Below are 10,651 nucleotides of genomic sequence, written 5' to 3'. Positions count from 1 at the left end.
AGAAGCAAGGCTGGTTGCCAGCTCAGCCACCAGCCCCAGCACAGACAGATGGACCTGGCTGCAGTCAGCTCCACGGTTTATTGGGGTTTACAAGAGACAGAAAGGTTCCCGAGTCAGTGTTTAAGGCCTGTGCCTCCCATCGGCCTCCCACGGGCTCAAGGAGGGACCCACGGGGGCTGCCTGCAGGCTCCTGGCCAAAGAGCAGCACCAGCAGTGGCACTGGGCCGAGCAGGGGGTGCCCGGGCAGAGTGAGGGACAGGGCCTGCCTGGCTGTCCCCAGCTCTGTTAGCAGCAACACAGGTTTGAGCAAGCAGCCTTCCCTTCCCGCCCTCACCACGCAGATGCCATCCCAGTGGGGACCAGTGGGCAGGGCGTCTGGTCCGTGGCCCCAGCACAGAGTCACACAGGGCCCTGGGGAGCGGTGCCACCGTCAGTCCTCACAGCTGGCCCACGGGCACCAGCTGGGCAGGCCCATGGGAGCGTCAGAGGCAGCTCTTGAGGTGGCAGAACTGCCAATTGAGTCCCAAAGTCCCCAGGGCTGAGCCCCCCAGCTCGGGGTGCCAGGGAGGAGATGGCAGAGGCCAGGGAGGAGAGCCTGGCTGAGGCAGTGGAGGGGGCCAGGCAGGAGGCACGAGCAGTGGCCCTGGCAGCCTTAGCCGATGCTGCCACCCTTCAGGCTCTTACAGGAGACTGTCCCCAGCTTGGTCAGGAAGTTCCTCTGCTTCCACTGGGCAACGCAGTCCTCGGAGACACGGAAGTCAGCCTGGGGAGCAGAGCAGAGCAGGGGAGGCAAGGTCAGACCCGGGCTGCCATCAGCACCTCGCCCAGCCAGGGGGCAGCTTGGGCTCCACCACACCTTCCCTAGCACCAGCGCAGGTGGGCACCGAGCGCCAGTGAGCTTCTTTGGGGTCACTCAGAGGTGGGGACAGTGGCACCCAGGTGTCCCCAGAGCGCCGCTGTGGCACAGCCCCTCACCTGCAGCTTCTCAAAGACCTTCTTCTTTGGCTTGAGCTCATCCTCAGGGTCCCCATCCTCGTAGCCCTCCACGTAGACTCGCTCCCCGGCGCAGCACCCGGCCGGCGGCTCCAGGAGCTCCACCTGCCGCGGCTCCCCCAGGCTGTGGAGGGGGGTGGAGGAGGCAGAGTCACCCCCAAATGGGTCCCACCCTCCCCTCAGCACCACTGGGCTCTGAGGCAGGAGAGCAGGGTACCCCCGAGGCTGCCCTCCCTCACCTGGAGGCGCACAGCACCATGCCCTTCGACTCCACACCCCTCATGGCCTTGGGCTTCATGTTGCAGAGCAGCACCACCAACCTGTCCTGCAGCTGCTCCCTGGGCACGAACTGCACCAGGCCACTGACCACAGTGCGGGGCTCAGGCTCACCCACATCGATCTGCTCCACGTACAGGCTGTCAGCATCTGGGTGCTGCCAAGCAAAGCAGGGTGAGGAGCAGAGAAGGGCATTGGGCTGGCAAAGAAGACAGAGGCAGCCCCACACACACACCCAGCAGGTGCCCATGGCACCCTCTCCCTGCTGTCCCTGTACCTTCTCCACACTGATGACTTTGCCCACACGCATGTCCAGCTGGGATGGGACCACTGTGTTCTCTGGCTCCGAGTTCTTGGTGTGCTTCTCTGCAGGCTCTGCAGTGCAAAGGGAACAGTTGTGCCACTCAGCACAGTGCCAGCGAGGTGGCCAGGTCCTGCAGAGCACTCAGTGACCCCCCCCACATGCTGGCTCTGGGGCCCACTGAGCAGCCTCTCAAGCATCAGAGACATCTGTCCTCTCCACCCTGTGCCACTGACCTCTCCTCACCCCTCCTAACACTGTCCAGGGCTGCTCCTGAGACTGAAGCATCCAAACTCCTCTCCAACCTCATCCCCTGGAGGGATTTTCTCCCACCCAGCCTGCATGGCCAGGACCCCACTTCCCTGAGCTCCCAGCACCTCCTTACTGGCTTTGGGATATGCTGCCTGGGTCAGCTTCTTCAGTTCTGGGCTGTTGAATTTCTCTCTGATGGGGTCAAGCAGTTTGTTCAGGGCCACTTCCACCGAGTTCTTCAGGTCTCCAGGATGCACAACCTGTAGCATGACAGACAGGAAGGCTCCTGTGTGGTTTCCTCTCAGGCAGGGCAAGCAGCAGAATGTGAGTCACTGCTCTGAGGCCACAGAGGCAGGAGCTGGAGACCAAGGAGAAGGGAGGAGACAAACCCCAACCCTTATCCTGATTCCCCCTTGGAAAACAAAGCCTCTCTCCTGGATACCCTCACTTGCAGCCTTAGATGGGAACAGCTGAAAACAGACTGCTGCCATGTTCCAGGATGGGGCTGATGTGGCCCTTCCCCACACTAGGTACCCCCACACCCTTCACCCACCCTCCTCTCACCTTCAGGACTCTCCTGGCAGGCAGCACTCTGCCACCCTACAGCTACTGGGCCACGCTCTGCTCCACACCCCCTTCCTGGTGTGGATTCCCATCTCCCACTGCTGCTCACAGCCCTCCCAGGGAGCATTCAGAAGGGACAAGGAGGGGGCTCAGACCATCCCAGTGCTCACCTGCTCAGCAAAGTCCTTCTCCAGGGCCTCATAATCTGTGTAGGTTTTGTTCCCTCCCCATTTCTCTTCCCGCAGCACCACGAACTCTGTGACACGCAGATTCCAAGGCTCAGCAGTGACTCACAGCCAGACACCACCCACCCCTCCCAGCCCAGGAGCCCAGGGCCTGCAGCAGGGGCTGGGGAAGGGGCACTCAGGGGGCCAGCACATTCCTGTCCCCTCCATTTAACTCCAAAACAAAACCAGCCCCAGCACCTGAGCACACTGAACCCCTCACCTGACTTGAGAGGGAAGAGGACATGCTTGATGAAGGAGAGGACACCATTGTTCTCCACGTTCCCTGGCTCACAGAAAGCCTTCCTCAGCTTCTTCTTCACATCCTCCTTACGGTCCAGGAGGTCAATCTTTGAGTCCTGCAGGAAGAGGATCCCTTTCCTCCAACCTCTTGCTCAAATGAGACAACTCACACAGGAGTTGCTGCAACTCCTCCTTAGCCAAGTGTGAGTGGAGATAGAAGTCTCCTTCTCTTGGAGTGCAGCTCTCTGCCCCCACCCATTAAGCCACCCTCCTGCAGGACCCCTGCCCACAGCCACCAACCTCTTCTGAGGAGCTCATTTTGCTGCCTGTCAGCCCAGGAACCATCGGGTTCATCAAATGGATGCGCTTGGCATAGCCCAGGGAAGGAAGGTACTGGGGGAGATAAAAAGGCAAAGAGGCAGCCTGGAGAAGAGAAGGCTTGGAGGAGACCTTGGAGTGGCCTTCCAGGATCTGAAGGGGGCTACAGGAGGGCTGGGGAGGGACTACTGACAGGGTCTTGTCATGATAGGACAAGGAGGAATGGGTTGAAAGTGGCAGAGGGGAGATTCAAAGTGGATGTTAGGCAGAAGTTGTTTGCAGTGAGGGTGGAGAGACACTGGCACAGGTTGCTCAGGGAGGTTGTGGAGCACAGAAGCACCCAATGTGATCTTTGAACACATTGGGTGCTTCTGTGCTCCACAACCTCCCTGGAGGTCTTCAGGATCAGACTGAATGAGGCCTTGAGCAACCTGGGATGTGTTCCTGCCTATGGCAGGGGTTTGGCTGAGCTCTGAGATCTCTTCCAACCTAAACCATTCTGTTTCTATGATTCTAAGTTATGGACAATCTTCTCCTGAAGATGGTCTTTAGCTCACACTGCCTGCTTGCTCCTAGCTGCAGGTAACTTGGGGACTCAGAACAACAGGACCCAGAAAGCTATCACAAAAGCTCTGCCAGCCACAGCCAGGGCTGTGTGGCAGCACAACAGAGCCCCCCAGACATGGAGAGCAAAAGTCCCTGTGGTGCCAACTGCTTCCCCCAGTGGATCATCAAGTGCTTGAGCCCTGAATCATAAAGCAGCATCACAAGGGGGTCACAGAGAGCTCATTCCTCACCTTCTCTGCAAAGGTGAAAATCTTCCTCTGGTCAACTCCTCCAAACTGTGCATCAACCTTGAGGTACTCCTCATCCAGGGCCTGCAGAGAGACATCCACAGCCCTGAGACTGGGCCCAAAACTCCACACTCCAGCTGTGCTTTAACCTTCCCCTCTGCTGTGTAATTCCCACTCTTGGGAAGGATGGGAGCTCTCTGGGTTGCCTGCTGTCCAGCTGCCTGCAATTGCTGGAAAAGCAGCTCTGTGCTGGTGCTGTGCTTTGTGCTGCTGCCAGGTGCAACACTGGGGTGGAGAGAAACAACTCTGGCACTGTAATGGGCACTGGTGAGGCCACAGCTCAAATCTTGGGTTCAGTTTTGGGGCACTCACTGCAAGAAGGACATTGAGGGGCTGGAGTGTTTCCAGAGAAGGGCAATGAAGCTGGGAAAGGGTCTGGAGAACAGGGCTGGGGAGGAGCAGCTGAGGGAGCTGGGGGTGTTCAGCCTGAAGGAGGCTGAGGGGAGACCTTCTGGCTCTTTACAGCTCCCTGAAAAGGAGGCTGGAGCCAGCTGGGAGTTGGTCTCTTCTCCCAAGGAACAAGAGGAAATGGCCTCAAGTTGTCCCAGGGAAGTTTAGGTTGGATTATTAGGAAAAATCTCTCCCCCAGAAGGGGCTGCCAAGCCCTGGAACAGGCTGCCCAGGACAGTGTTGCCATCCCCACCCCTGGAGGGGTTTCAAAGCCATGCAGATGTGGTGCTGAGGGAGATGGCTTACAGCAGATGCAGTCGTGCTGGGGCTAATGCCTGGACCTGATGATCTTAAAGACCTTTTCCAGCCCAAACTATTCCATGACCCTGCCTGTCCCTGTGCCCCTGGCTTCACATGCCTGGCCAGAAGGCTCTGCCTCACTGTGACATACCTGCAGGCCTGGGTAGAGCAAACCACTCAACAAGGGATGCTCCACCTGCTTCACCACCTCCGCCCCTGCCTTCTTGGCGTCGTGCTGCGTCACCACGGAGGAGAGCCGGTACACGTCCAGCGTGTACTCCCTGAGGGCAGGGACAGCACCGTCAGCACCGGGACAGGGACACCTTTTAGAGGTGCTTCACACCACTTCTGGCCACCTCAAGAGAAGCCAAAGCTCAGAGGCACCTTCGGCTTGATCCCTGAAGGGCAGCGCCCGGGAGCAGGCTCAGGGATGCGACAAACTCGGGGAGGGCAGGGGAGGCTTTCCCTTGCTGCTGCCTCAGGACTCACTTGCTGAGCTGGTAGTCAGTGCCCTGCACAAACTTCAGCTTTTCCAGGGGCACCCCAATGCTCTCCAGCATGGCTTTGATCACGTTCTCGTAGTAACGGGTGCGCAGCTCCAGCAGCTCCCAGGGCGCCTTCATGTTGTCTAGGTAAGCATGGAGGTCGGCAAAGAGGATTGTCACCTAGGACACGGTGGGGACAGCGTCAGGAGGCGGGAGAGCTGGAGTCTCCCACCCATCGGCACGGTGACAGCGTCCCCCCGCAGCCCAGCCGGCCCCGCACCTCGCAGCCTGCCTTCAGGAAGTCTGCGATCTTGGACATGGGCACGAAGTAGGCCACGTGTGGCTTGCCCGTGGTGGCTGTTCCCCAGTAGATCTTCAGCTCCCGCTCCTTCAGGATGGCCATGAGCTTATCCTCCCCCAGCACCTCCTGTGGAAGGGCAGGACACACACACAGCTGGCACGGTTGGGTCTCCCCAGCAACACCCTAGGGTGGCTTGGGGAGGTCGCGGGCGCCGAGCTGTGCCTGGGGTCTGGCCCGCCCCGCATGCAGCATGTTCCCGGGGCTGCTGCCGAGCGCAGAGGCAGATGCGGGCCCACTCCGCTCCGTCCAGGGCTTGCCCTGACCTCGATCCACCCCAGCTCGGGCCTCGCCTCGCTGCCATGGCCCCACCCGGGTACCTGCAGGTTCCGAGTGATGAGCTGGTACTTCTCCTGCGGGCCGGCGGCGGGATCCATGACGACGGCTGCGAGGAACGAGACAGCACTTACCGGAGACCACCAACCCCCCCAGGAGCCCGTCGAGGCCCCGCCCGCTGCTGGGGCCGCTCCGCTTCCCCTCCGACCCGGCCCCACCGACCTGCCCCCGGTTGCATCAGCTCCGCTCGGCGCTCGGCGCTCGCCTGGCCGCGCCTGGCAGCACTTCCGCCGCCCGAGCGCCGAGCTGCCGATGGGGGGCGGGGCCGCGCTCCGCCAATCAGGCGGCGCCGCGGGCGGGGGCGGGGCGGCTCGCGCGGGGAGGGGGCGGTGCCGCTGCGGCTGCCGGGTCCGGGGCGAGGCTGCGGCGGAGCCTCCGCGTCCGTGTGCGGGCATTGGCTCCTCTGCCCGGTGCGGCGCCCGGGGGGACGCTGGCACCTTAGGCCCGGCTGCGAGGAGGAGCCGGAGGCAGGGCGAGCTTGGCCCCGCGCAGCGCTGCGTCGTGGAATGGGTTCGGTTGGAAGGGAGCTCAAAGCTCAGCCGGTTCCGACCCCCCCTGCCGTGAGCAGGGACAGCTCCCGTTGGAACGGGCAGCTCAAGGTCTCGTCTGACCTGGTGCTGAACAGCTCCAGGGAGGCTGTGGGGCACAGAAGCAAATACCCACACAGGTACCCATTCAGACACCCACTCAGATGTTCACACACATACCCACTTAGAGATCCACTTAGATACCCACTCAGATACCAACTTAGATACCCACTCAGATACCCACTCGGATATCCACTCAGATATCCACACACATACCCACTCGGGTACCCACTTAGATACCCAGTCATATACCCACTCAGATACCCACTTAGGTACCCACTCAGGTACCCACTCAGATACCCAAACACATACCCACTCAGATACCCACTCAGATACCCAGTCATATACCCACTTAGATACCCAGTCACATACCCACTCAGATACCCACTTAGATACCCAGTCATATACCCACTCAGATACCCACTTAGGTACCCACTCAGATACCCACTCAGACATCCACTCAGGTACCCACTTAGATACCCAGTCATATACCCACTCAGATATCCAGTCACATACCCACTCAGATACCCACTTAGATACCCAGTCATATACCCACTCAGATATCCAGTCATATACCCACTTAGATAACCAGTCACATACCCACTCAGATACCCACTCAGGTACCCACTGAGCCGCACAGACACCCACTCAGAGCGTGCGTGGCGCTGCAGAGCCCCTGGCTCCCCTGCCGCGGCTCCGCCGGCGGTGCCTCTGCCGCTGGGCTCTGAGCTGGCTCCGCCGCGGTCTCGCCCGCTCGGCACTGCCGGCGCCGGGGCCGGGGTGAGGACAGCCGCAGGCAGCATCGCTTTAGGAGCCGTTTAAGCTGTCAGGGAGCACTGCCCTGGTGTGAATCCCTGAGCAGCCTCCGAGTTCCACGCCAGCGGAGTCGCTGCAGCTCTGCAGCTCTCCAGTTGCAGAGGGACAGGGATCTGCTGAGGGGAGTCCAAAGGAGGGCTGTGAGGATGATGAGGAGAGGCTGAGGGACCTGGGGCTGCTTAATCTGGAGAAGAGGAGACTGAGAGGGGATTGAATCAATGCCTCTAACTATCTGAGGGCTGGGGGCAGGAGGAGGGGACAGGCTCTGCTCACTGCTCCCTGGGACAGGACAAGCAGCAGTGGATGGAAGCTGCAGCACAGGAGGTTCCAGCTCAGCACAAGGGAGAACTTCTTGCCTGGAAGGGTCCCAGAGCCCTGGCACAGGCTGCCCAGAGAGGCTGTGGAGTCTCCTTCCCTGGAGCCTTCCCAGGCCTGTCTGGATGTGTTCCTGTGTGCCCTGAGCTGGATTGTGTGGTGCTGCTCTGGCAGGAGGTTGGACTCTTTGGGTCTCTCCCAACCCCTGATATCCTCTGATCCTGTAGTGGGGCATGGCAGGAGTTCCAGGCCCATCCATCAGAGTTCTGCTGCTGGAATCAGTTGCTGTAGGGCTGAGAGGACCCAGCAGAGGCTGCAGTTAGGTAAGCTGGGAAGGTTATGGCAGTGGGGAAGCCATTCCCTCGCCTGCAGGCTGAGTGTGAGCCCCTCCAGATGTACTTTCTTTGTAAGCTGGTTCCAGCAAACAGGCTTAAAGTGTTTGGTTTCCTTTCCAAGCCCTCACTGGTTAGGAGCTGGTTTATTAGATTGCTATGCTCTGGAGGACTAAATCCATGCTTAATTTGCCTTAATTTGCCTTTTGTTTCTCCTTGAGTCACTCAAGCACTCCTTAAACTGCAGAACTCCAGGCAATGTTATCTAGTGAGGGCTGCCCACAGCTCAGACTACTTCTGGTGTAGGTTTTGTGCCTATGGAGGTGACTCTTGAGGCGTTGGGGGTTTTCCTTTGTCCCCCTCAGGATGGCCACAGCATTGCTCTGACAGTGCTGATTCTGTCTTGTTTGGGCTGAATGACAAAAGGAAGCAGCAGAACTGCCTGGGCTTTATTCCTGGAGTAGGTCAACCCCCCCCCCAGAACCCTCCTTGTTTTTAAAAGCAGCAAGACCAAAGCTATTCCTTTACATCTTATCCATCAAAGAGGACAGGAAATACCTGAGGAGGCTGAGGGAGCTGGGGGGGTGCAGCCTGCAGCAGAGGAGGCTCAGGGCAGAGCTCATTGCTGTCTGCAGCTGCCTGCAGGGAGGCTGTAGCCAGGTGGGGTTGGGCTCTGCTGCCAGGCAGGCAGCAACAGAAGAAGGGGACACAGCCTCAAGCTGTGCCAGGGCAGGTTCAGGCTGGGTGTTAGGAGGAAGCTGTTGCCAGAGAGTGATTGGCACTGGAATGGGCTGCCCAGGGAGGTGGTGGAGTGGCCGTGGCTGGAGGTGTTGAAGCCAAGCCTGGCTGGGGCACTTAGAACTGCTGAAGCCAGGCTTCAAGGGGATCGTTTTCTCAGCTCTTAATCCCCTTTTCCCTTATCTTTCCAGTTAAGTGCCACAGCTCCAGCCCAGATAAAGCAGGAAGAGCCAAGCAGTGGGAAGAAACCTGGGCAAAGTTATTCCTGCACCACAGCAGGAGGACAACTTCCAGCCCTGGGACTTTCTAAGGCCAGGATGGAAGGAGCTCTGAGTGAGCTTTAGTGGGAGGTGTCCCTGCCTGTGGCAGGGGATTTGGAGCTGAATGATCCTTGAGGTCCCCAAGTCCTACCCAGAGCCCTGCTCTACAAGATTCACCTTAAACCATAGCCCCAAGCACCACATCCAAACCACCCTTAGACACCTCCAGGCTGGGTGACTCCAGCACCTCCCTGGGCAGCTCATTCCAGTCCCTGACCCTGAAAAACTTCATGTTAATGTCCAATGCAAACCTCCTCAGCCTCAGCTTGAGGCCATCCCCCCTTGTTCTGGCTCCAGTTCCCTGCGAGCAGAGCCCAGCAGCAGCCTCTCCACCACGTCCCTGTGGACAGTAGCCTGTAAGAGAGGGCAGAGGACAGGGCAAGGAGGTCGTGAGCCGGCCCCGGGCAGCGCTGTGCAGGGCAGCAGCGGAGGTGTTGGTGCTGGCTGCCCTGGTTCGGTGCCCGCTGAGCCTCCGGAGGGGCTCCCAGCAGATGGCAGCAGCCGAGCATCCACCGGCGCCGCTCGGCTCCGGCTCTCCTCCGGAGCTCCCGGACTTGGCCTCCGGTTGGCTCATCCCCGTGGCTGCTGCAGACCTGCTGCAGTCAGAGGTTCTGTGCCCCCAGCCGCTCACCCCCGCGGCTGCGGGGCAGGTGAGCTGCAGCCTTGGCGTGCAGGGGGGGCAGGGGTTCGGGGAGCTGGGCTGGGGGGAGCGGCTGAGGGAGCTGGGGTGGGGGGGACAGTCTGGGGAAGAGGAGGGCGAGGGGAGCCCTCCTGGCTCTCTGCAGCTCCCTGAAATGAGGTTGCAGCCAGGTGGGGGTGAAATCAGTGACAGGACAAGAGGAAGAACTCCTTTTAACTCCTCCTAAGAGCTTCTTGACTTAGGAGAAGAGGAGGCTGAGGAGAGACCTTCTGGCCACATGCAGCTCCCTGAAGTGAGGTTGGAGCCAGGTGGGGTTGAAATCAGTGACAGGACAAGAGGAAGAACTCTTTTTTCCCCTCCTCCTAAGAGCTCCTTTACCTAGGGAGAACCTTCCTTCCTCCTCCTGTGGCACAGGAATACCTTTGCCAGGCTTCTTCCCACTGCTTGATTCTTCCTTCCCAATCTGCCCCACAACTCTGTCACTTAACTGGAAAGGTGAGGAAAGGAGAATTAACACCCAGCAGAAAATGAGTCCATGCCAGAGCCCCACAGCTGCTGCAGGCAGTGGAGCATCTCCTGTGGGGCCAGGCTGAGGGAGCTGGGGCTGGGAGCAGAGGAGCCTGAGGGCTGCCCTCAGTGCTGTGATAAAGGTGTGCAGGGCAGGAGCCAGGCTCTGCTCAGGGGTGTCCAAGGACAGCACAAGGGGCACTGGGGACAAGCTGGAGCAGAGGAGGTGCCATGGGAACAGGGGGGAAAACTTTGTCCCTGTGAGGGTGCAGAGCCCTGGAGCAGGCTGCACAGAGAGGCTGTGGAGTCTCCTTCCCTGGAGTCATTCCAGTCCCACCTGGGTGTGTTCCTGGGTGCCCTGCCATGGGTGCCCCTGCTCTGGCAGGGGGGTTGGACTGGATGACCTCTGGAGGTCCCTTCCAACGTTCTGTGATTCCTGAGCTCTGGCTTGTGCTGGGAGTCAACTTCTTGTCAGTCCCCAGCTGTGAGCTGAGGGAATCTT

General features: G+C 59.8%; 1 protein-coding gene across 1 annotated transcript; it reads right to left on the bottom strand.

Moving 5' to 3' along the window:
* Positions 1-59: 59 nt before the first annotated feature.
* YARS1 (tyrosyl-tRNA synthetase 1) lies at positions 60-6,140 on the bottom strand. The gene is made up of 14 exons (XM_064172941.1): positions 6,057-6,140; positions 5,879-5,943; positions 5,481-5,627; positions 5,205-5,380; positions 4,867-4,996; positions 3,969-4,049; positions 3,154-3,246; positions 2,834-2,969; positions 2,557-2,642; positions 1,956-2,082; positions 1,547-1,644; positions 1,233-1,426; positions 976-1,117; positions 60-763 (listed from the first exon to the last, which is right to left on the bottom strand). Exons 1-14 carry the CDS (start codon positions 6,070-6,072, stop codon positions 653-655), a joined length of 1,602 nt encoding a protein of 533 aa, XP_064029011.1. The 5' UTR covers positions 6,073-6,140; the 3' UTR covers positions 60-652.
* Between the last annotated feature and the right edge of the window lie 4,511 nt (positions 6,141-10,651).

The sequence above is a fragment of the Pogoniulus pusillus genome, chromosome 37 (assembly GCF_015220805.1).
Source record: "Pogoniulus pusillus isolate bPogPus1 chromosome 37, bPogPus1.pri, whole genome shotgun sequence".
Taxonomy (NCBI): Eukaryota; Metazoa; Chordata; class Aves; order Piciformes; family Lybiidae; genus Pogoniulus; species Pogoniulus pusillus.
Note: the sequence above shows the minus strand (reverse complement) of the source record. Positions and strands in the feature narration are given on the sequence as shown.

What these genes read in the sequence shown, in the direction of transcription:
- YARS1 (XM_064172941.1), bottom strand. An exon ending in TCCTGAAGGCAGGCTGCGAG is followed by an intron (nt 5,381 to 5,480) that starts GTGCGGGGCCGG and finishes ACCGTGTCCTAG; the next exon opens with GTGACAATCCTCTTTGCCGA. An exon ending in AGAAGGACTTTGCTGAGCAG is followed by an intron (nt 2,083 to 2,556) that starts GTGAGCACTGGG and finishes GTCATGCTACAG; the next exon opens with GTTGTGCATCCTGGAGACCT.